This window comes from Mus musculus, chromosome 8, assembly GCF_000001635.26.
Source record: "Mus musculus strain C57BL/6J chromosome 8, GRCm38.p6 C57BL/6J".
NCBI classification, from domain to species: domain Eukaryota; kingdom Metazoa; phylum Chordata; class Mammalia; order Rodentia; family Muridae; genus Mus; species Mus musculus.
Genome location: NC_000074.6, coordinates 21581245 through 21606447, shown reverse-complemented (window position 1 = coordinate 21606447; position 25203 = coordinate 21581245). Strand labels below are relative to the sequence as shown.

At 40.2% G+C, this 25203-nt stretch overlaps 2 protein-coding genes, 1 non-coding gene and 2 pseudogenes across 4 annotated transcripts; 2 read left to right on the top strand and 3 right to left on the bottom strand.

Annotated features, from left to right (window-relative positions):
* Positions 4922-7707, bottom strand: Gm15314 (predicted gene 15314; annotated as a pseudogene).
* Defa43 (defensin, alpha, 43) lies at positions 11983-12961 on the top strand. The gene is made up of 2 exons (NM_001177526.1): positions 11983-12154; positions 12783-12961. The coding sequence occupies exons 1-2, from the start codon at positions 11983-11985 to the stop codon at positions 12959-12961; spliced, it is 351 nt and encodes a 116-aa protein (NP_001170997.1).
* On the top strand, positions 12319-12410 carry Gm24829. Its single transcript, XR_003947681.1, has one exon. It is a non-coding gene; the product is annotated as a small nucleolar RNA SNORA5 (small nucleolar RNA).
* On the bottom strand, positions 13838-14107 carry Gm15312 (predicted gene 15312; annotated as a pseudogene).
* On the bottom strand, positions 22581-23488 carry Defa28 (defensin, alpha, 28). Of its 2 annotated transcripts, none has more exons than NM_001177523.1 (2): positions 23246-23421; positions 22581-22689 (listed from the first exon to the last, which is right to left on the bottom strand). In NM_001177523.1, the coding sequence occupies exons 1-2, from the start codon at positions 23419-23421 to the stop codon at positions 22581-22583; spliced, it is 285 nt and encodes a 94-aa protein (NP_001170994.1). The 2 variants fall into 2 exon arrangements, with proteins under 2 accessions (NP_001170994.1, XP_017168418.1); XM_017312929.1 differs by having other exon boundaries at positions 22643-22689; positions 23250-23488.
* Positions 23489-25203: the final 1715 nt, after the last annotated feature.

Genomic DNA, 25203 nt, shown 5'->3' with positions numbered 1-25203 from the left:
ATTCCGCCAGAAGTTCTTTTATCCTTGAGAAGACTTTTTGCTATCCTAGGTTTTTTGTTATTCCAGACAAATTTGCAAATTGCTCCTTCCAATTCGTTGAAGAATTGAGTTGGAATTTTGATGGGGATTGCATTGAATCTGTAGATTGCTTTTGGCAAGATAGCCATTTTTACAATGTTGATCCTGCCAATCCATGAGCATGGGAGATCTTTCCATCTTCTGAGATCTTCTTTAATTTCTTTCTTCAGAGATTTGAAGTTTTTATCATACAGATCTTTCACCTCCTTAGTTAGAGTCACGCCAAGATATTTTATATTATTTGTGACTATTGAGAAGGGTGTTGTTTCCCTAATTTCTTTCTCAGCCTGTTTATTCTTTGTATAGAGAAAGGCCATTGACTTGTTTGAGTTTATTTTATATCCAGCTACTTCACCGAAGCTGTTTATCAGGTTTAGGAGTTCTCTGGTAGAATTTTTAGGGTCACTTATATATACTATCATATCATCTGCAAAAAGTGATATTTTGACTTCCTCTTTTCCAATTTGTATCCCCTTGATCTCCTTTTGTTGTCGAATTGCTCTGGCTAATACTTCAAGTACTATGTTGAAAAGGTAGGGAGAAAGTGGGCAGCCTTGTCTAGTCCCTGATTTTAGTGGGATTGCTTCCAGCTTCTCTCCATTTACTTTGATGTTGGCTACTGGTTTGCTGTAGATTGCTTTTATCATGTTTAGGTATGGGCCTTGAATTCCTGATCTTTCCAAAACTTTTATCATGAATGGGTGTTGGATCTTGTCAAATGCTTTTTCTGCATCTAACGAGATGATCATGTGGTTTTTGTCTTTGAGTTTGTTTATATAATGGATTACATTGATGGATTTTCGTATATTAAACCATCCCTGCATCCCTGGAATAAAACCTACTTGGTCAGGATAGATGATTGCTTTAATGTGTTCTTGGATTCGGTTAGCGAGAATTTTATTGAGGATTTTTGCATCGATATTCTTAAGAGAAATTGGTCTGAAGTTCTCTATCTTTGTTGGATCTTTCTGTGGTTTAGGTATCAGAGGAATAGTGGCTTCATAAAATGAGTTGGGTAGAGTACCTTCTACTTCTATTTTGTGAAATAGTTTGTGCAGAATTGGAATTAGATCTTGTTTGAAGGTCTGATAGAACTCTGCACTAAACCCATCTGGTCCTGGGCTTTTTTTGGTTGGGAGACTATTAACAACTGCTTCTATTTCTTTAGGTGATATGGGACTGTTTAGATGGTCAACTTGATCCTGATTCAACTTTGGTACCTGGTATCTGTCCAGAAATTTGTCCATTTCGTCCAGGTTTTCCAGTTTTGTTGAGTATAGCCTTTTGTAGAAGGATCTGATGGTGTTTTGGATTTCTTCAGGATTTGTTGTTATGTCTCCCTTTTCATTTCTGATTTTGTTAATTAGGATTTTGTCCCTGTGCCCTTTAGTGAGTCTCTCTAAGGGTTTATCTATCTTGTTGATTTTCTCAAAGAACCAACTCCTCGTTTGGTTAATTCTTTGAATAGTTCTTCTTGTTTCCACTTGGTTGATTTCACCCCTGAGTTTGATTATTTCCTGCCGTCTACTCCTCTTGGGTGAATTTGCTTCCTTTTTTTCTAGGGCTTTTAGATGTGTTGTCAAGCTGCTAATATGTGCTGTCTCCCGTTTCTTCTTGGAGGCACTCAGCGCTATGAGTTTCCCTCTTAGAAATGCTTTCATTGTGTCCCATAGGTTTGGGTACGTTGTGGCTTCATTTTCATTAAACTCTAAAAAGTCTTTAATTTCTTTCTTTATTCCTTCCTTGACCAAGGTATCATTGAGAAGAATGTTGTTCAGTTTCCACGTGAATGTTGGCTTTCCATTATTTATGTTGTTATTGAAGAACAGTCTTAGGCCATGGTGGTCTGATAGGATACATGGGACAATTTCAATATTTTTGTATCTGTTGAGGCCTGTTTTGTGACCAATTATATGGTCAATTTTGGAGAAGGTCCCGTGAGGTGCTGAGAAGAAGGTATATCCTTTTGTTTTAGGATAAAATGTTCTGTAGATATCTGTCAGGTCCATTTGTTTCATAACTTCTGTTAGTTTCACTGTGTCCCTGTTTAGTTTCTGTTTCCACGATCTGTCCTTTGAAGAAAGTGGTGTGTTGAAGTCTCCCACTATTATTGTGTGAGGTGCAATGTATGCTTTGAGCTTTACTAAAGTGTCTCTAATGAATGTGGCTGCCCTTGCATTTGGTGCGTAGATATTCAGAATTGAGAGTTCCTCTTGGAGGATTTTACCTTTGATGAGTATGAAGTGTCCCTCCTTGTCTTTTTTGATAACTTTGGGTTGGAAGTCGATTTTATCCGATATTAAAATGGCTACTCCAGCTTCTTTCTTCAGTCCATTTGCTTGGAAAATTGTTTTCCAGCCTTTCACTCTGAGGTAGTGTCTGTCTTTTTCCCTGAGATGGGTTTCCTGTAAGCAGCAGAATGTTGGGTCCTGTTTGTGTAGCCAGTCTGTTAGTCTATGTCTTTTTATTGGGGAATTGAGTCCATTGATATTAAGAGATATTAAGGAAAAGTAATTGTTGCTCCCTTTTATTTTTGTTGTTAGAGTTGGCATTCTGTTCTTGTGGCTGTCTTCTTTTTGGTTTGTTGAATGATTACTTTCTTGGTTGTTCTAGGGCGTGATTTCCGTCCTTGTATTGCTTCTTTTCTGTTATTATCCTTTGAAGGGCTGGATTCGTGGAAAGATATTGTGTGAACTTGGTTTTGTCGTTGAATACTTTGGTTTCTCCATCTATGGTAATTGAGAGTTTGGCCGGGTATAGTAGCCTGGGCTGGCATTTGTGTTCTCTTAGTGTCTGTATAACATCTGTCCAGGCTCTTCTGGCTTTCATAGTCTCTGGTGAAAAGTCTGGTGTAATTCTGATAGGCCTTCCTTTATATGTTACTTGACCTTTCTCCCTTACTGCTTTTAATATTCTATCTTTATTTAGTGCATTTGTTGTTCTGATTATTATGTGTCGGGAGGAATTTCTTTTCTGGTCCAGTCTATTTGGAGTTCTGTATGCTTCTTGTATGATCATGGGCGTCTCTTTTTTTATGTTTGGGAAGTTTTCTTCTATTATTTTGTTGAAGATATTAGCTGGCCCTTTAAGTTGAAAATCTTCATTCTCATCAATTCCTATTATCCGTAGGTTTGGTCTTCTCATTGTGTCCTGGATTACCTGGATGTTTTGAGTTAGGATCCTTTTGCATTTTGTATTTTCTTTGACTGTTGTGTCGATGTTCTCTATGGAATCTTCTGCACCTGAGATTCTCTCTTCCATTTCTTGTATTCTGTTGCTGATGCTCGCATCTATGGTTCCAGATCTCTTTCCTAGGGTTTCTATCTCCAGCGTTGCCTCGCTTTGGGTTTTCTTTATTGTGTCTACTTCCCCTTTTAGTTCTAGTATGGTTTTGTTCATTTCCATCACCTGTTTGGCTGTGTTTTCCTGCTTTTCTTTAAGAGCCTGTAACTCTTTAGCAGTGCTCTCCTGTAAATCTTTAAGTGACTTATGAAAGTCCTTCTTGATGTCCTCTATCATCATCATGAGAAATGTTTTTAAATCTGGGTCTAGATTTTCGGTTGTGTTGGGGTGCCCAGGACTAGGTGGGGTGGGAGTGCTGCGTTCTGATGATGGTGAGTGGTCTTGATTTCTGTTAGTAGGATTCTTACGTTTGCCTTTCGCCATCTGGTAATCTCTGAAGCTAGCTGTTTTAGTTGTCACTGTTAAGAGCTTGTTCTTCAGGTGACTCTGTTAGCCTCTATGAGCAGACCTGGAGGGTAGCACTCTCCTTAGTTTCAGTGGGCAGAGTATTCTCTGCAGGCAAGCTCTCTTCTTGCAAGGCAGGTACCCAGATATCTGGTGTTCGAACCAGACTCCTGGCAGAAGTTGTGTTCCACTCACTAGAGGTCTTAGGATCACGTGTGGAATCCTGTGTGGGCCCTTGCGGGTGTCAGGCGACTCAGCTGGCAAGGTAGCCGGGGCTCGAGTGAAGTGGAAGGGGTTTGTGCCCCAGATCAAGCCCGGGTAGCCTGCTTCCCTATGTACCACAGTCTCAAGTTCCACGCGATTGGATTGGGGTAGGCGCTGTGTTCCACTCACCAGAGGTCTTAGGGTCCCGTGGGGAGTCCCGTGTGGGCCCTTGCGGGTGTTGGGCAAGACTGCTGGGTTTTCTTTATTGTGTCTACTTCCCTTTTTAGGTCTTGGATGGTTTTATTCAATTCCATCACCTGTTTGGTCGTGTTTTCCTGCAATTCTTTAAGGGATTTTTGTGCTTCCTCTTTAAGGTCTTCTTCCTGTTTAGCAGTGTTCTCCTGTATTTCTTTAAGTGAGTTATTAAAGTCCTTCTTTATGTCCTCTACCATCATCATGAGATATGCTTTTAAATCAGGGACTATCTTTTCAGGTGTGTTGGGGTGCCCAGGACTGGGTAGGGTGGGAGTGCTGGGTTCTGATGATGGTGAGTGGTCTTCGTTTCTGTTACTAATATCCTTAAGTTTGCCTTTTGCCATCTGGTAATCTCTGGAGTTAGTTGTTGTAGTTGTCTCTGGCTAGATCTTGTTCCTCAGGTGTTTATGTTAGCCTCCTTCAGCAGACCTGGGACACTAGCTCTCTCCTGAGTTTCAGTGTTTAGAGTACTCTCTGTAGGCAAGCTCTCCTCTTGCAGGGAAGGTGCCCAGATATCTGTTGTTCGAACTTGCTCCTGGCAGAAGTTGTGATCCACTCACAGAGGTCTTAAGATACTGTGGAGGGTCCTGTGTATACCTTGTGTGTGTCCACAAACTCCAAGCCCAAGGTAACCCGGTGCTGGTGTGGACCGGAAGGGTCTTGTGCCCCTGATCAGGCCGGGTTTTTTGCTTCCCTAATTCCACATTTTAATTCTTATAGTTATACTAATAGCTATATATTCTTTATAATTCTCATAACAAAACTAGAACATTTACACATTAAGTTGAAAACAAAAATATAAAATCAATAAAACACGAATTACTTCTTTTTACCACAAGAAATAACTGTTTTGCACAAATAAAAAATGTTTTAAAGAAATAAAACTCAATTTGGTTTAATAACAAACAGCTGTTGCTTCTTAAGCTGTTTGAACGCATTTTCTTCTTTCTTTTTTTCCTTTTTTTTTGGTTTTTCAAGATAGGGTTTGTGTGTACCTTGGCTCTCCTGGAACTTGCTCTGTAGACCAGGCTGGCCTAGAGCTCACAGATATTCAACTCTCTGTGTCTGAGTACTGAGATTAAAGGTGCACACCACCACCCTGTGGCCAGAATACATTTTCTTTAGCTTGTTACATTTGCATCTTGCCACCTCTTGCTCTTAGGATATTAAGTGCAAGTCCTCCAACATTTTACAAGGTGAGAACCCTAATAGTGACAAAGGTCAAACTGCCTTTGCTAAATTCTGCGAGAATGGCTACACTCTCACACATTGCTTTTATGTTTAGAACAGGAACCTTTTTTACTATTTGTTTGCTATTAGACATATTGCTAATGAACTCCTGTAAGTTCCTCTTTCACAGTGTATGGTACAAAACTTTTTATGACAGTGTCTGGGTAATGCAGACACCGTCATAAGTAGAGCAGACAGGACATTATGTGTACAATAGTTGCACACAATTTTCCCCACCTTTTGTAGCCTCATTGGTTTTATTTTCCAAGTCAGACTTTAATTTTGAATACTTAACACTATTGTTGATGTGCATTTCACTTTCGTCATGTTTACTAAGAAGATGTGACAGATAATGCCAATCTTTGCACCCATTCTCATTTCTCAGCTGATTTTTTCATTCCCCAAAGAGTCTGCAATATAGGCAAAACACAGAGTCTTTCGAGGCTGAGAAGAGGAGCCAGGGTCTGGTGCCCTTTTCACCATTTGGAAGAATTCGGGTATAATATGTTTCTGAAAACTTCTTGCCTACACTGTCTTTTGGAAAAATAAAATTTCTTATTTGAGGTGAATTGTTTTTGACAAGAAATTCACTTTGTTTCATATTCAAAATTTGGGGCCATGAACCTGGATTCAAAGAAGGTACAATGGACATATTAAACTCCTCTGAATTTTTATCTCCTAGTTGCTCTTTAAATGTATGAGGTATTACTGCCACAGAACAAGGTAAATTCACATTTTGTTCCTCTGATGATGTTTCAAGGCTAGTCTGCTGTGACTTTTATTATCTCTGAAGATTTTTCCTTTTTTTCGGGTATGTCTCCTGTGGTTCCTGAAAGTGTACCTGATGATTCATGTAACCATTTTTCACTTTCTTCTCTGATAGCATTCTTTTATTTATTTTGTAAAAGCAGTATTTTTTATTTTGCTTCCATTATCTCTTTATATTCATCAGCACAATTCTGGCAGCAGAATCTCTTTTGCTGACCTGTTATCAGAATGCTGTGCCCAGTACTCTTGGGCATATACTTGCTACGCTGTTCACAGCAGTTCATTGTTAGATCATTCGTCAATCTGTATTCATTAAAGCAATTATTACTGCACCGTTTATGTGTTATACTGTTAACACTGATTTCATGGCGAACCTCTCCTAATTAATTACAGATTATACATCTGGATTTAGTAAAAACTTCTTTCCTAAGACTCTGGCAGTTTTCATAGGGAGATGGCGATGCATTATAAAATCCTTGTAAGGACTTGCTTGGCTCCACTGGAGGAACAATAGTTGTGGTTCTCACAGGAGAATCTTTTTTACACATTACATTCTGTGTCCTTTGAGTCCACTTCTGGGAGAAAGAAGAAAGGCAGGTGGTTGAACAAAAGAGATGAGCTGATCCTGTTCATTGATAAGCTGTCTGCCCCTTCTGTAAAGGATTTTTGCAGTTTGCACAAGTAATTTTATTAGCAGGTTTAGTAAGATGTTGTTGGTTTGACGGCTGGAAATTCTGTTTAGGAAGTGAGGCCACTGGTGATAAAGAATCCACCTTTCATTGTTTCTGGTTATGAGGAAATGATGGTGACTGGGAGATATAAGAATCAGGATTGTGATGAACTACAAATCTTCCCTTCTGAAATGCATCTGTGACATCAATCCTATCGGGATTAAAAGGTCCTACTGCAGCCTTGGTCTTGCTTCTTGATAGACTGGCAATGGGGAAATCCACATTTTTGGTACTATTTTTATTTCCATTCAGTCCCCATTCAATAAAGTCGGTAGGATTTTTCTCCTCCTCTCTATTTGTGTCTGTGTCCCCTTCATCATCAATTACAATTGTTTCACATATATCTCCCGTCTGAGAAGTCAAATCTCTCCAAGAAGGGGAAATCGTGGAATCAGTTCCTCCTGGATTTTCATATTTTGACGAAGCAAATACAAAGTTCTTTTATTAGGTATTGCTGGAGCACATATTGGAGGATGTACTGATTCAATAAATACAACATTATCATCTTCCACATGTGTGTTTCTAGATTAACCAGCTAAAGAACTAGTTGGACCCCCACATGATTCCATATCTGTGAGATGAGCTTCCATGTGCAAGTCCAATGTACAGTCAACTAGTCTTCCCACTGATGAATTTTCTCCAAATAATCAATAGATCAACTAAACGACAGCAGGCCAAGCTCAATATGTTCTTTCCAGTTTCAGAATTATGAGGAGAGCATGCAGCTGAGTCGAAGATTAAACACATCCTCGAAGCCAGAAAGGGAATCATATTTCTCCTTAGTTATAACACTCAAGTACCAATCCGAAGCAAAGCAGGAGAGGTTCAACAATTGGGTCCCATTTGCTGCAAGCATTTGATTAGGACCTAACTCCTCAGTAGCTTGAGATAGGCACCAGGTCAGCGATTAGAAACTGGCCCAAATAAGCCTAAAAGCTGCAACAGACCGACCAAAAGAGAAAATGCCACGGGGCTTAAGCTGACGCCCCTTATCACAGAAAACTTGGGGTCTCTGTTAAGGTGGGAGTGCAGCTCCCAGGGGGGAGGGCCAAAGGGCCCCTCCCCAGCCTGTCCACAGGCTCACAGCACAGAAAGAAAAATACTCGAGTTAGGATCTTTTTGCATTTGTCTTTTTTTTATTGTTGTGTCCATGTTCCCTATGGAATCTTCGCCACCTGAGATTCTCTCTTCCATTTCTTGTATTCTGTTACTGATGCTCATATATATAGTTCCTGACTTCTTTCCTAGGGTTTCTATGTCCAGAGTTGTCTCACTTTAGGTTTTCTCTATTGTTTCTTCCATTTTTAGATCCTGGATGGTTTTGTTCAATTCCATCACCTGTTTAATAGTGTTTTCCTGTAACTCTCTAAGGGATTTTTGTGTTTCCTCTTCAAAGGCTTCTAGCTGTTTACCTGTGTTTTCCTGTATTTCCTTATTAAAGTCCTCCATCATCATCATAAGAAGTGACTTTAGATCCATGTCTTGCTTTTCTGGTGTCATGGTGTATCCAGGACTTGCTACGGTGGGAGAGTTTGGTTCTGATAATGCCAAGTAACCTTGGTTTCCGTTGCTTCTGTTCATATGCTTGCCTCCTGTCATCTGATTATCTCAAGTATTTGCTGTCCTCAATATATCTGATTGGAGCCTTTCCTTCCTATAATCACAGTTGATTCAGGACTCTTCAGAGTCCAGCTTTCTCTGTGATCCTTTGATTGTGGGCTCCTGTGAACCTGAGATTCTGAGTGTGCCAAAGTCGTGTAAAGATTTCTCTGGGGACCCTGGGGGTGCCTGCCAACTCTGTGCCAAGGTGACCTGGTGCGGGTGCGAACTAGAAGGGACTTGTGCCCTGGTCAGGCCGGTTTTCTGTTTCCCTAATGCTGTCTCAGGTCCCGGGCGATTGGATTGGAAGAGAAGTTTTGTTCCACACACCAGTGGTCCTAAGATCTCATGGAGAGTCCTCAAGGGACCCTAGGGGTGTCCAAAGACTCCACGCCCAAGGTGACCCGGTGCTGGTGTCGACCAGAAGGGACTTGTGCCCCTGGTCAGGTTTTCTTCTTCTCTAATGCTGTCTCAGTTCCCACGCTATTGTATTGGAACAGAAGTTGTGTTTCACTCACCAGTAGTCCTAAAATCGTGCGGAGAGTCCTCTAGGGACCATGGGGGTGACCGCCAGCTCTGCACCCAAGGTGACACAGTGTTGCATTTAAATGTTTTATCCAATATGAAATGTTTCTATTTATTAAACTAATGGGGAATGTAACTCCTAGTTTCAAATACCTCAAGAATTTTATGAAATCCATCTGCTTGTTAAAGAGATATCACACCAAATAAGCAGTTTTACAAATTATGTAAAAGATGTTACATATAAGGATATATGAGTCTGGAATGAACTGAGAACCGATGTAGTACGTTTCAGATATTAATGATGATGAGAAGAAAACCAGTAAAGGTCTGACAGTGTAATGTGCAGGTATTTCTCACCAGAAGACTATGATGAAGAGTGGTTGATGGGAAGTGGGATGAGCTTACTGGGCTGAGGAACATACTCAGACAATGAAAACAAGTATTCTTTCTTTTAAAGATGCACATTTAGGGACTAATGAAGTCTAGTGCAATTCTAATTATGAAAATTGTACACACTTTCATCTGTGTTTCCATGCTCTCCACAGAGTGTGCAGAGTCCCAGTCAGAAGCTGTCACATGGGCCTGTCACAGAATTGGCTGCTATGAGCCAGTAGGCATGTGTCATCTATTTGAAGTTTCTGTGATCAGTGGGATAATTTCAAAAGTACTTGGGCATCTATAGTGTATTTTTTTCATGATATCACAGGTTGTTCAATGCAATTTCTTCAGAGGTCCTCTGTAGCGATAAGTGATGTCCTCTAGCTCCTGGGGTGGAACTTGTGGAAAATACCATGTTGGTGGTGTGATGCAATTTCAATCAGGACATGTCTTCTGAGCATCACAAACTACAGCAATCATCAGTTATTATATAAACTGGCAATTCCTCAATGTTTGTCCAAGGCCAAGAAAAATGAATTGCTTGAGACTCTTTGGGATTAGGCTAACCTAGGGGAACTTTCTTTGGACAAAACCATGCTTTCTATAATTAAATCAGGGGCTGTCTGTCTTGTGAAGGTTATTATTTTCTTAAAATTCATTTTAAATTTATTCCCTTATTGTATATGTAGGGAGAACTCATGTTTCACAGAACTAAGTGGAGGTCAGAGGACAGCTAGTGGCAGGCTGTTTGCTCTTTCCACTCTGTAGTGCCTGAGACTTGAACTCTGTTTACCCGGCCTGTTCGTAGACTCTCACCTACTAAGTCCTCTTGTTTTTTGTTTGTTTCATTTCAGTTACTGGCTTTCCTTGTGCTCAGTTTCTTGCTCTTGTTGTTCTGATATTTTATCTTTTGAACAGCCTTTCTCTTTGACTTTTACTTTATTTCTCATTGCATGGACTCATTGCTATTCCTTCTTGAAGTGTCTTGTGATTCTCTGAATGAGATTGCTTCAGAAGAATATATGAATTTATCACATGAGAGATGTCTTTGTGAGTGCATCCATATAAACTAGGGCTATAATAAGTGAAGAGTGTGGACCAGGGCAGCATCATCATTTGAGCTTCTTCATTTTACTTTGCATCTGGAAATTGTGCTCATCTTTGCATTTTCTACTACCTGGTGTCAGGGTTGTGTTTAAAACAGTTTGATTTAGGAGTCTGACACTTGCATTCCAGAGACTCTTGACTAATCCTCACAGCACCATGGGTAAATGGCATGTAATTTCCAGGTCTCAAGGTGAACAGTAATTTTAATTTCTCTTCATTCTTGGTGCTCTGAATTATCAGCTTGTATCACACCTTAGATATAAACAAAAGTGTAGGAGTCAATCATGAAAATTGTAGGACTATTCCAACAATGGCTGGACAAGTCTTGGTTAGGCATCAAGATGCAGAATGAGCATAAAGGAATCGTCAGTGAGTAACATCTTGTAAAGAAATAGAGGAATCAAGGATATTTGTCATAGAGACTTCATGACAGTGAGCAGCATGATCTACTAATCATGTCACAAGTAGGGTGTGCATGGTTGTTGCAAAAGAAAAGCAAAATTACTGTTGCTTTTAAGCTCTGTGGGATCTGTATAAGTATTTTATGCATATAGCCATATAATGATAGACACTAGGATTTTCCTAGGTATTAGAAGAGTTCAAAAACAACTAAATTCAAACAATTGGAAGAGGACATTGGTTTTTTAAAATAGACTCAGAGATAGCAATTACCATGAATAATTTAAGGAAGGAGAAAAAAATTGATGTAGTTTTTTAATTTTTTTATTTTTCCTGATCTCCTTTTCCAAAAGAAAAAATTCCTATAAGATCTCATATAGGAATCAAGACATGTCACTGGATGGTTCCCAGGAGTGAAGAGGCACCCAGAGCACACTCTTATGATATATGTTCTGTCACTGTGACTTCTTCAGAACAACCCACTCTAGCTTCCCTCTGACAAACTCTGTCTTGAATTCAATTCACTGGTGACATAAGGCCATTTTAGTTTCGTGGCCCCATAGGAAAAGATTCACAAAATCTTCCTTCCTGAGGGTGATTTCCCTAAATCATGCAAAGAACTGACTGTCCAGTCTACCTGGTCAAGGTCTGGTCCAGGTTCCAAGTTCAAAAGCCAATAATCCTTTGATTCATCTATTTATTAAATTAGGCAATGAACAGCTCTTTTCTTTCCTGACCACTGAGAGATAAATACTCAAGCAGATGGGAAACAGGGGAAGATAGCAAGGCCTACTTCATCATTATCAGTGGGAGGGGTGGGAGGCACTGAACACACAGAGCAATATCATGTTGGAAGCCATGAGAACAAAAGATAGAACTTGAGGGTTACAGACCCTCCCAGTTCCCATCAATGAGTGCCTTCTCTCAGTGGGGATGCCTCTCTGCCGTATAAATGCAGGCTGGCTACTCATTCTCCACACATTGAGCTCCTGCTCACTAATCTTCCAGGTGACTCCCAGTCATGAAGACACTTGTCCTCCTCTCTGCCCTTGCCCTGCTGGCCTTACAGGTCCAGGCTGATCCTATCCAAAACACAGATGAAGAGACTAAAACTCAGGAGCAGCCAGGGGAAGAGGACCAGGCTGTTTCTGTCTCCTTTGGAGGCACAGAAGGCTCTGCTCTTCAAGATGTAGGTGAGTGCTCAAGCCCTGTGATGGAGGTTTGGTGTCTCTTGAGGCAGGACTGAAGATGAGCCTGGAATCATGTCTATAACAGCTTGGTTCAGGTAGTTGTCCCTTGATACTCTAAGATTTTTTCTGTCTTATTAATAGAAGTAACAGTGAGAGTCAACCCAGTGTTAAGTTTTTTCATTTAAAAATTCATTTGCCTGTGACTCCTGAGCTCTGTTCCCCATGATAGGTTCAGGGATAAATGGAGTCACAGACATCAAGAAAAAAAATTATCTGTGAGAAACCTTCAAAATATAGAACATATTGATAAGTCATCTTATACATGATTAATAAATTTGTTAAGAAAGAAGAATCTGTTTTGCTTTAAAAAAATTTGACTTAGAAACCAAATGCCATTGCATGAATGTGTTCTGTCAGGAAAATACAGAAATTTTTTAAGAAATATGGTGTGGGTGTCATGTCCTGTACATGATCAATACTTGTTAAATGTCTCGTGTCCATGGTGCTGACTGTGATGTCACCAGTACAACAAACCTACTCTGTACCATGTACAGTATATCTTCATAGAATTGTTTACTAACACACTGCTGGCCTACTTACTTAAAACCTGATGCTTTGTTTGTGTCCTCAGCCCAAAGAAGATTTCCGTGGTGCCGGAAGTGCCGAGTGTGCCAGAAGTGCGAAGTGTGCCAGAAGTGCCCTGTGTGCCCGACATGCCCCCAGTGCCCAAAGCAGCCATTGTGCAAAGAAAGGCAAAATAAAACTGCTATCACCACCCAAGCTCCAAATACACATCATAAAGGCTGTTGAGCTGAATGTGGAATCTGGGTTGAGATGACCATTTGCCTTTGGTCTCCACGATCTCTTTGTGCTTAGCCTCAATTGCAATTCCTTCTCTCATAAACTCCTTGCTGAAAAATCATCTGTGTTTATGTTTCTTTGATGTTTTCTAGGTATCTTCGAAAGGTCTCTTCTAATCCTTGTAGTAGAATCTTCAGTGAATCCCTTATAAAGGAAGTCTTGGTTACATTTAGCAGTCATATCAAGGATGCTCAGCAGGTTACATACAAAGAGACAGGCATTCTGCTCTAGTTACTTCTCTATCAACTCTTCTGTTCATTAGATAAGACTCACCCTCAAAAATGAGACCCACATTTTCACGATCCATTTTTTTCAGTTGAAGGACACTATGTCCTTTCCTTTCTATAGCTGCTGAAATCCCAGAGGCAATAAAGATGGTTGAGCAAGTAACTATGAGGGAGGTCCCTGTGTCTTGGGCATTTGCCAATGAGTGGTACAGCTGTGCCATGGAGATTTCCCTGCAGTTTTGTGAGAATTCTCCACACTGACGTCTTTGGTTCCTGTGCCAGCTTGCAATCCCACCAACAGTGCCTGAGGGTTCTCCTTTCCCTAGACCCTCACCCCCACTTGTGGACAATTGTTTTCTTGATCTTAGTCATTCTGACTAGGCATAGATGAAACCTCTGAGAACTTTTAATTTCCATTTCTCTGATGAGAATGTTGAACACTTTAAAATATACTTCTTGGCTATTTTTAATAGTTCTTTGAAATTTTGCAACAACTGGTTAGCCTATTTGGATAATACTCATCACTTAGCAAACTCATCCAACATCCATCCAAGTTCAATTCCTTTTTTCCTTTAATTTTAGTTTTTAATCCATGTGGACCTGCTTGTTGACAATGATGCCCATGGGATGCTGGGTCACATTGTAGACTCTTCCGGGTTTGCTGTGGTAGCACTTATGGGGCATTTCTTTTTGAACGGTGCCCATTCCCTTGATGTCTACAATATCACCCTTCTTGTAGATTCGCATGTATGTGGCCAAAGGAACAACGCTATGTTTCCTAAAAGGCCTAGAGAAGATGTACTGGGTGCCTCTCCTCTTTCCCTTTGTGTTCGTCATTTTGGTGAGTTACTGGAAGATGTCTGCGGCGTTATTTTTTATTTTTAATGCATGACTTCTTTGTTGTTTAAGGCTTTATCATTCTCCTTCAAGTGAATGTCTTGCTCAACATCACCTGTGAGAAGCAGAGGCTGTCTGGGTGGGGGAAAAAGAAAATTGTTCTCCAGCCAGCTTGTTGCTTATTTGTAGGATCAGAAGTGATGGGCTATTGACAAAAACTTATGTACTTTCATGGCATGTACAGTCCTGAACCACAAGATGGGGAGCTGCTTCAATAATTTATTTCTCCTTACAACTCTCTGCATCCCACAGTCTTTAATTAGCCAATTGATCCTGTCCTTGTTTTGTGCCTTAGAGCAGGGTGGAAGTCAATGCAACTTCAGCCACCATTTCCTGGATTTACCTTAATCATTTACTAAATCATGATAATATATGCAAATTATGACTTACCCTGTTGCCTGGTAATAGCTTTACTTCAACTTCTTATAGATAAAAGAGTAAGACTTCTCATTCAGTCTCAAAGGCAGGAATGTTTTAAGCATATACTCATATTAGGTGATCAATCACTGGGTTCTTGGCCCAGAACACAAATATTCCAGACAGTGAGAATATCTGGTTCTGTGAAATGCTGAACAATTAATAGAGGATGAAGGCTAGTATTTGAGAACATGGGGCTATGCATCAGGCATGGAATAACCTCAATGTGATGACTTTGAATAAGTTGAAAACTCTCCCAGTTTGAATTGAAACTCAAATGAGAAACTGCTTAACAAAGGAAGCCCCCCCCCCCCGCGCTTTTGACAGGGACTAAGACACCAAATCTTTTAAATTCAGACTCCATTTCAGAGAACCTGACTTAATTTTGCACTCAGGTAAAGTAAAAACTGGTACCAAGCATTAGTTTCCAAGTTGCCCCCTAACAGAACCTGAGCCTAGCTCCAGTATCTAGGCTAATCCCCAAGGAAACCAGAGTTTCCATGTTACAACCTCAACAAGACCAGATATCTTTCTCCTTCTAGTTAAAAACTTGCTCAACATCTGGTATGAGTAGCATAGGTTTTGTGGGCAGAGGAAAAAAAATTGGTCTCTAGCAAGCAGGACTCCATGTTATTCCCCCCGCCAAAATGCACCCCAAGTTACAAGCCCACCCCTTAAGACCAATTTATTGGATGAGCAATGCAGAGGGGAGCAAAAGTTAAGTTTATGATATGATCCCAGCAGCAGCAAATTATATTAAAGGCCACAGGAGCTTTCCAATTAGATGCTTGCATACATATTTCCTGTTTGCTGCTTAGTTGCTCCATAGACATTCAGGTTTGCCCACACCAAATCCATCCTGCATGATGGTGATGCTTTGGGGTGGGTGTGCTGAGCTAGCTGGAATAGAATAAGACCTTGCTGTGAGTTGCATCTGATTGGCTCCTGTGTGTTTTGGGGGGATTACTAATATTTTACTGGCAAAAAAATTCATGAGACCTCTGCATCCAGTTAGCCTTCACACATTTAGCTCCTGCTCCCTCATCCTGCAGGAGAGAGGTCACCCTCTTCTCTGTTATTTTCCTGGTAGTCTCAGGGGCCAAGGATGCAGCTGTCTGAGAAAAACCTGAGACATCTCTGGACCAGGAAGTTCTTGGGTAGAGAACCTTAACATGATCAAAGAGCATGTGAATGGCCACACAGCATAGAGGTAATATAGCTAGAGATAAGGAACTAGATTCATAAAGATTTTAGCAAAGACATACACACACACACACACACACACACACACACACACACACTTATATAAATACATATGTGTTTGTTTTCAGAACATGGGACAAGTTACTGAGGTTCATAGTTTATATATTGAAGCAGACCTTGTTGCCAGGTTCTCTTAGCCTTCCTCAGTCCCTCCCTGGCATATCCTGCCCTCAAGTTTGAATTTTCCAGACCTGGGGGTGAACAGCTCTTTCCTGAAGCTCTTCCCCATATAATTTAGACATTTTTGTGCTCTCTCTATGTCTTTGTCTCTGTCTCTACCTCTCTCTCTCTCTCCTCAAACCCTTTCTCTCTTTTTTCTTTCCCTTCTCAACTCCCCCTCACTTTACCCATGGTGACTTCCCTAGCCTTGGTCCTTGTGTCCAGTGAACTATCCCACTCAGGGGGATTTTCCCAATAAACTTGCCTTTAATATATTCTAATCTCGTTTGAATTAGCTCACTCCACCCCCAGTGGAGACGTTTTAAATATACAGAGAAACACACACACACACACACACACACACACACACACACACATACACACACACACAGAGAACAAATCACATGTGTCCTCCATGGGTCTTGCCTTAGTAGGATCATCTGTCTCAGCTGAAATTACTCTGTCATAATAATAAACATAAATATATGAATAATAAATATTAATATACATATATTGTTAGATTATTTATATCTCATCTGTGCTTTCAAGCATGAGAATGAAATATGTATAGGAGATTTCCTTCTGCCATGAACTTTTGATTCCAAGATATGTTTGAAATATACTAACTATAAGTTAGAGGAGAGCAAACTGTGAGTAGATCCTATTATAGTTCAATATTTAAGCTTAATGACGGAGTCTATTTGACTCTATCTCTTAGAAGAGTCTAGACACATTGGAGAAGTGTATGAGTGTGTATAAGCATATGGGCAGTATGGAGGGGCATTCCAGAAACACCTACAAGAAAAGGCAGTAAGAAAAATCCTAACATCTTTGGAGGAAAAATATGTCCTCTGATTCTTGCCACCAAAGTGTTCCAGCTGCTTGCTCTGATGTATCCAGCACAGCAAACCCACCCATCTAAGCATGGGACTTCTCTCAGATCCTCTGTTCTTATGTGGTAGGTCTAATTTTAGTGCCTAATGTCCTCTGTGTCTCTAGATCCAACAATGGTACATATTTTCATGAAAAGAAGTCCACCAGAAGACATTGACTTAAGACTTGTATTACAGGATGAAGCTCATCTCTATGTTTTGTAAAGGAAGCAGACCAAGAGTAAACTCATAATCTGCTTTCTTATTACACAGGGATTATTAATATCACCATGTGCATTCAATGTACTTTCTTCTCAAAGTCCCCTGTAACTTAATTTTTTTCCAACCCTTATTTTTCATGATGGTTCTTAAATGTGTTAACCTCTCTTTTAGCCCACCACCCACCTGAGGTAGTGGATAAGAAAGAATACTTTGGAAGTGGATCAACTCCTATGTGTGTTGTCTTGAAATTCACAGTTCAGTTCACAAGGTCAGCAGTGAACCACTCAATCCACTTGCAAGTACATCAAGGATGCATCAGTAGTCCAGTTTGATAAAGTCAGGATAGTAAACAGGAATCAGCAGTAGTGGTTCTACCTAGCACATACATGCAGGCCTCATCCACTTCAGGAGTCAGCAGGAAGCACTAGCTGGAATGCCAGGAGTTCTCAGCTCTCAGGGAAATGAAGATCTCTAAGCCTTGAGACCAAGAAGAGTTGCACAACAGCTCTATAAGCAAGCCTTTTTCAGCCTCCATCACTGCCCATCGAGTCTTATTTATACCCTCTAAATACCATGTTTCCTCCATGGGTCTTGCCTGAACACATGCTGAACACTTGCTGACATCACTCTGCTGATTATCCCCAGTCTACTGAAGCTGCAAAATAGTCAGAGCACACCACCAGATATTTTTTTTGTTCATTTTCCTCATGGAGTCCTGACAAATGGAGGTCAGCTGTGGCATGTAAGGTGGACCAATACATATGTGTTGTTTGCAAAGAATCCTTCATCACATGTCCTTTCACATGCTTGCTTTAGCAGAACATCCTTTCTCCTGTGTCTGCTTCAGGAAAATGTTCCTTCAAGAGTCTGCCTCGGTGTTTTACCTGTGTTTGCCCCAGCAAAACAGCTTCCAACAAAACTGATTTTCCAAAGAACCATCAAGTTTTCACTTCAGTCCCCTGTAGAAAATCCATACTATAAGTAATTCATTAACATTTGGTGTTAGCATCAGAAGCTGTTTACAGCTAGCCCATGAATCCAGTGATGATGCCATCCCCAGTCAACAAGGACCCTACTGTGTCTGTTGTCATGGCAAACACTGCACATTCCCTCTGCATGTCTCATCTGCATTACCTGTGGATGTGATTACCTGGGTCACCTACTACAAGGCCTGGATAAAAGACCGAGTTTCCAACCGAACTTTCACTTTCTTGTCTTCATTCCTTCCACATTTTTAACAATGGACCTCTTTCATGGGAACTGTTCTGGTTCATCGTGATCAATACAGGAACAAGACAGCTTAAAATTAATATGTGGTGTATGCCTTTGTGAAGACTCTTGGATTAAAAAATGAGGATGATATTATTTAAAACCTTTTGTTTTATAAAAATCCTAGCTCCCAGTGTTATAAACTCAGAAAACGCTGAAAGAACATGGATTAAATTTAAATTGTAATAATTTTATAAATCAGAAAATGGGACATCACCAGAGTAAATCTTTTCACACTTTCATCTGACCCCAGACTTCATAGAACCAGAACTATAGGAAATTGGTACCAACTGCTATGCAAAATGCAATTATTATATGACTTGTTATGTGCTGTCCTGCTATATAAGAGAAAAAGAACTAAGGCATATGTTCACACTGGAACACAAATGCCCTACTTTAAGGAACTCTGATTCTTTTCAGGGGAACAACAGGGAAAGAACTGAGGACCCTGAGTGGTATAATTAAAATTGTTATCAGTACCTTTATTGGGGAAAATATTTTGGTTTCTAATGTTTACAAACATCCTTCATCAAAACCCATTCTACTTCAGACAGGTTCATAATGATGCCTCTCTACTTAGCTAGGATAGTTGGATGTCCTCTGCACACCTGTTCTCAGCTCTTGGCTTCTTCCTGACACCAGTACTGACTAGGCAACCATGCTGGAGAGGTTTTCTGTAATAAACTCTCTAAATCCTAGAGATCCACTCATCTCTGTGCCAATTTTACTGAACAATGTCCAAATAGAAAATATGAGTTAGAACGCATTTATGTGTGTTGTTTGAAATCCATTTCTTCTGGTAATGATATGTTACAGGGCAGTAGGAGAGCAGAGCATGTTCATGTACATACAGAGTGAATGTTTGACTTGTGTGGATTATTTTGAATATCAACCTTTGCTTTGTCAATGCATTGATGAAGTCTGGAATTTATCTTAAGGACTCTGAAAACATGTCCTAGATCAGTGACATAGGTTCTGTACTATGTGGGGGCTTTGATGAACAACTTCTCATTCTTTGTATATCCAGTTTTCTACAATGGATATGCAGGATTAGTGTGCAACCAAGTGGGGTTCAGTTCTCTGTCCATGGGAAGGGATGTAGTGGGGTGGGCTGTATGACCTTTGTGATTGCTAGAACATGAGAAAACTAAGAAGTGTTTGTTATTTTTCTAGGATTATCAACTACAAATCCTTTCTAGAACTGCCCTTTATTCCATTTGACATTATATGAGAGCTATGAGTAATAGAAGGAGAAACAAAAGCCAGGGCAACACTTTATTTTCTGAACCAAGCAGTTTTTCTAATAAAAATTCCTCTTTATGGTTCTCAAGAATTTGTGTGAAAATACTGATGCAGGGGTGTTTTCTGAACCTGAATTCAACACTCTAATTGACATGCATGTGGTGTGTGATCATTGCTAACAAAGAGCATCTGTCATGAAAGAGCTGGGTACAAGTGTTCTGGGTATACCATATGTATCATTGTTCTCAGCTGACTCTCAAGCACAGCTTTATTGAGGGAACTTCTCAAAGAACCGGGGTCTTCCACATCAGAGGCAGGAAGGCAGATGAATAGGTTACAAACCAGGAGCTTTAGATTAACACCCAAACTGAGGAGAATCTAGGCATTGGCAAGTATGTGGGCATGTGGCCATTGGCTGGTTAGTTGAAGAGAGTGAGGAGAGGGTCACTGTCAGCTAAGGTGTCCAAGTATTAAGAAGATGGGAAGGAGACCATCTGGGCAACATTAGACTGGAGAATGTTTTCCTCTAACCTGAAAGTTTTTAAATGAGCTGAGGCACTTTGAGTGTCAAAGGAAAGTTGGTAAAGCAAAGAAAAATATGTTCTCTTAATCCCTTGTATTCTATTTCTTGTTGTAGAAAGGGTTCAGAAAACCAAACTTTCAAATAGAAATAAACTCTTTATGCTGCAGAGATATATTTGTGTATTATATCTCTCAATGTTGTACATTACTGCCAAGAGATATCCATCAGTATGTGAGGTGATAAAGAGAATGTGGTACACATATATAAACTCTCTCTCTCTCTCTTTCTCTTTCTCTCTCTCTCTCTCTCTCTCCCTCCCTCTCTCTCTCTCTCTCTCTCTCTCTCTCTCTCTCTCTCTCTCTCTCTGTGTATGTGTGTGTGTGTGTGAGTTTATGTGGACATCGTGGAATAGTACTCAACCATAGAAAGAAAGAATTTGCAATAACTGAGATGGTACCTGAGGACACTTACTGTGTATTATCCAGACACACAAAGTGCAGGACAACATGTTCTCACATATCCAAGATAAAAAGCAATGTGATGGCAGGTGAGAATACAGTACTTGCTACTAGATTTTGGCAACATGAAGTAATGTTGAGGGGATTTTGGTCAATAGGTGCAGAATTACATTTAGGAAGGAGCAATGAGTTCTAGTGGATTATTACACAACAATATGGTTATAAAAATTAATGGATTATGTATTTCAAAACAATTAGTACCGTAGAATTTAGGTGTTTCACCATAACAAAATTATAAATACTTGTGGTTACAGATATGATACTTTTTGAACTTAATCATTTCACAATGTGCACACACCTACAGAAACCCTTTCTAATAAGCATCTAGAATTTTCACCACTAGAATAGGTCAGGTTAAAACAATGAAACCATGCATTTTACAAGAAAATTTCTATCCAAATTGTAAATTGGGAAGGAAGAATACATGATCTTATAACATCCAGGGTCAAGAATTTGCAACAGGGATAGGTGTTGAATAAACTCTGAAGACAAGGAAAAGAGAGAGTTTTAGCTATGTAAAATAGAGGAGAGGCCTTGGAGAACTTTAGTAGAGAGGTTGAACAATATGACTGTGTCATGTGTTTGTTGATTGACACTTACTGGAGTTATGCTAACAGTTCCTGGAAACAGAGGACCTATATCCTCAGATAATTACATTTCAGAAGGATGGACCATATTGATGTAATTGTTCAATTTATTTTGCTCAGTTCACCAGTGACTTATTTAAAGACAAATGTCTTGTGGACTATGATAACTGCATTCTGTTTGCAATCTTCTAACTGGAATTCTGTAATATTTGATGTGAAAAGAGTTGTATTGGCTTTCTCTTCTAGCTCAATCAGTGGAGCTAGTCTCTGTCATGGTTGCCATAACTGACCAAGTAAGATGCTTCTAGCATCTTTTCTTCCTCAAAGTGTGAAAGGGTATTCAATTTACCTAGCATGGTTCCATCACTATTGAATGCCCACAACTATGTTTTCTGTGAACCCACACCATCTGTGGTACTAGAACCTGTAATCTGGAGGCCACTACAACTGCTGTTCTTTCATTTAGGACATGGTTTTTCCTGAAGGAGTATGATGACTTATATCCTGACTCTTAGCACCCTGTACATCACTAGTGTCCCCTGCTTCAACAACTGCCTACCGACTTCTTTATTTATCTTGCATATCTCTTCCATGCTGAATTAAGCCCTTGAAAGCTGTAGGGTAAGTCATTTGAGTGTACCTTGTAGAGCACACTGCAGTCATTAGACATGTATACTTTCTGTATATAAAGACGTTTTCTGTATAAAAACTGTATTTTGTCCTATACGACTGTGGACACTGCAGATTAATGCAGATCATAGTGTGGGATGCACTGTCTTTTATCCTACCCATTCTGTCTCTGACTAACTTTTTCTAATGTTGAGAAAAGTTGTCTCCACAGAGCCATATGTAACCCACGGTTTAGAAGCCAGAGGCATAATTCAGGTGTGGTTCATTAAAACTTAAACAGTTTTTAAGGACAGTATAGTTTTTAAAAAATATATCATTTTAGAACTCTGTAAACCTGAAACCCATAGTGTCAGTTGTTCTTAACATATAGGCAATGTCTTTTGAGAGTGAGTCAAGACTACCTAAAGGCAGAGTCAAAAGTCAGGAGCAGCATATGTGAGGATCATGAGAATTCTGAGCTTTCTATACATTTTGTGTCTGAACCTGGAGTCTTTTTAAAATTGATATTAATTGGAACTGGTATCTTGAAGTAAAAAATTATAGTATTCATTCATCTTCAAAGGTTTCCTAGAAGGTCCTGGTACTTTATATACAGAGCCTTTACTGAGCCTTGTAGCATACTTTGAAAGAATGTAAACACACAGGAAGCATATTGTGAACAATTTATTGAGAAATGTTCATCAGGCCCCAGCATCAGTGGCCTCAGTACTCATGGCTGTCTTGTCCTCTGTGGTCTCCATGTTCAGCGGCAGCAGAGCTTGTACATTAAATGACCCTTTCTGCAGGTCCCATTCAGGCGTTCTCTTTTTTTGCAGCTTGTTCTACAATAGCATATCCGATCTCTCAACGCGCTGGAGGCACAAAAAGAATCAGGCATTAAGATTTGGGGTTGGCAGCATGTAATAGTATGTAATCCTATGGGGATATGTGATACAGCATGAATGTGCTGTGTTGGCCACAATACAGACTTCAGCAAGGACATCTCAACCAATAACACACTTCAGGGGTGTTGGTCATGTACTTGAGAGCCATTCTGATGTGTCTTTAATTTCTGTGTTCCTTTTATCACCATGTAGACACTTTAGTATACTTTGAAATTGATTCAATTTTCCTTTACACAAAGAAAAATTTCTACTAATACCCAAGACTAATCCTGTTCTATAAGCATTTAAACAGAGTATTGGAGTACTGTGAGTATTGAAATTCCCATGTATATCTTTTTACAGTAAACGCCTTATGAGAAAGATATTCAATTAGAGTTACTTTTCTCTCGCTGTTACTGTTATGAATATAAAAGGAATTAAAATAGTGTTGCCAGAGAGCAACATTACTCTACCAGGATTCTAGGGCTCATCTTCATCCCTCCCTCAGGAGAATGCAAGCATCCATCACACTGGGCACCAGTACTCACATTCCTCTTGAAGAGAAGAGCCTTCTGGGTCTCCAAAGGAGACAGAAACAGCTTGGTCTTCTTTCCCTGGCTGCTCATCAATTTTACTCTCTTCATCTCTGTTTTGGATAGGATCAGCCTGGACTTGGAAGGCCAGCAGGGCAAGGGCAGAGAGGAGGACTAGTGTCTTCATGGCTGGGAGTCACCTGGAGGATTGGTGAGCAGGAGCTCAATGTGTGGAATTGGGAGAGGCTGTTACCCTCAAGTTCCCTTTGATGTTCCTCTGTCCTCAAGGCTACCATCATCATGTTGCACTTTGTGTTCAGTAACAAAAACCCTGATACCGATAATCATGAAGAGGCCCTGCAATCTTCTCCCATTTCCCATCTGCTTGAGTATTTACCTCTCATTTGCAAGAGAAGAAGCAGCTGGGCACTGCCTAATTTAATAAGCTCAAGGAACAAAGGATTTTTATATTCTGGACTTGAAGCCTGTGATTCTCAGAAAGTCTGGATTAGACCTTGATCAGGTAGACTGGAGAGTCAGTTCTTTTCATGATTCAGGTATTATCAATCATCCTCATGAGGGGTAACAATGTGAATCCCCTACTTGGGGCCATTATAGAGAAAGCAAGATGGCCTCATTGTGGCACAGTGAATTGAGTTTAAGAGACAGATTTTGTAAGAATGCAGCTAGAGTGAGTTGTTCTGTAGAAGCCAAAGTGTCTGAACACATGGAACAATAGTGTGGTCCAGGAGCATCTCCATACTTGGGACCCTCAAGCTAGGGGTCATTCCACATGTTTGAGATTCTGCAATGTTTTTACTTTCAGAAAATGAGTACTGGGGCTTTGCCTGAGCATTGGCGGGAGACATCTTGGTTCCAGGACTCCACCGAGACTAGTCTTCACAGGTGAGAGTATGGACTACAGAAGCTAATAGCTTCTGGGACAGGTGGGAGCAACAGAGCTTCTGAGGCAGCCCCCTTTTCGGGCTCCAGACATCCCGGCAGCTTCCCTGCCAGAGTAGAGGTGTCTGCCTGGCCTGGGAGGGCTTTGAGGAGCACCTAGGGGAGCCATCTTGGTTCCCAGATCCCTCTGAGACTAGTCTGTCCAGGTGAGAGTGTGGACTACAGAAGCTAACAGCTTTGGTGACAGGCCGAAGCAGCACAACTTCTAGGACAGGTCCTGTTTTGGGCCTTCATCTATGCTCAAAATACAAGGGCAGCCACAATTATTAAAGAAACTTTAGTAAAGCTCAAAGCACACATTGCACCTCACACATTAATAGTGGGAGACTTCAACACACCATTTTTACCAATGGACAGATCATGGAAACAGAAACTAAACAGGGACACAGTGAAAGTAACAGAAGTTATGAAACAAATGGATCTAACAGATATCTACAGAACATTTTATCCTAAAACAAAAGGATATACTGTCTTCTCAGCACCTCATGGAACATTCTCCAAAACAACCACATAATTGGTCACAAAACAAGCCTCAACATATGCAAAAATATTGAAATTTTCCCATGCATCCTATCAGATCACCATGGACTAAGACTGATCTTCAATAACAAAATAAATAATAGAAAGCCAACATTCATGTGGAAAATGATAAACACTCTTCTCAATGATACCTTGCTCAAGGCAGGAATAAACAAAGAAATTAAGGACTTTTTGGAGTTTAATGAAAATGAAGCCACAACATACCCAAACTTAAGGGACACAATGACAGCATTTCTAAGAGGAAAACTCATAGCTCTGAGTGCCTCCAAAAAGAAACTAGAGAGAGCACACATTAGCAGCTTGACAACACACCTAAAAGCTCTAGAATAAAAGGTAGCAAATTCACCCAAGAGGAGTAAAAGTCAGAAAATAATCAAACTCAGTGGCAAAATCAACCAAGGGAAACAAGAAGCAATATTCAAAGAATCAACCAAACGAGGAGCTGGTTCTTTGAGAAAATAAACAA

Excerpts from the sequence above, each read along its gene's own strand:
- Defa43 (NM_001177526.1), top strand. The coding sequence starts at position 11,983 with ATGAAGACACTTGTCCTCCTCTCTGCCCTTGCCCTGCTGGCCTTACAG. Across the intron at positions 12,155-12,782 it reads CTCTGCTCTTCAAGATGTAG|CCCAAAGAAGATTTCCGTGG; the intron begins GTGAGTGCTCAA and ends TTGTGTCCTCAG.
- Defa28 (NM_001177523.1), bottom strand. The coding sequence starts at position 23,421 with ATGAAGACACTAGTCCTCCTCTCTGCCCTTGCCCTGCTGGCCTTCCAA. Across the intron at positions 22,690-23,245 it reads TCTCTTCAAGAGGAATGTGA|CGCGTTGAGAGATCGGATAT; the intron begins GTACTGGTGCCC and ends TTGTGCCTCCAG.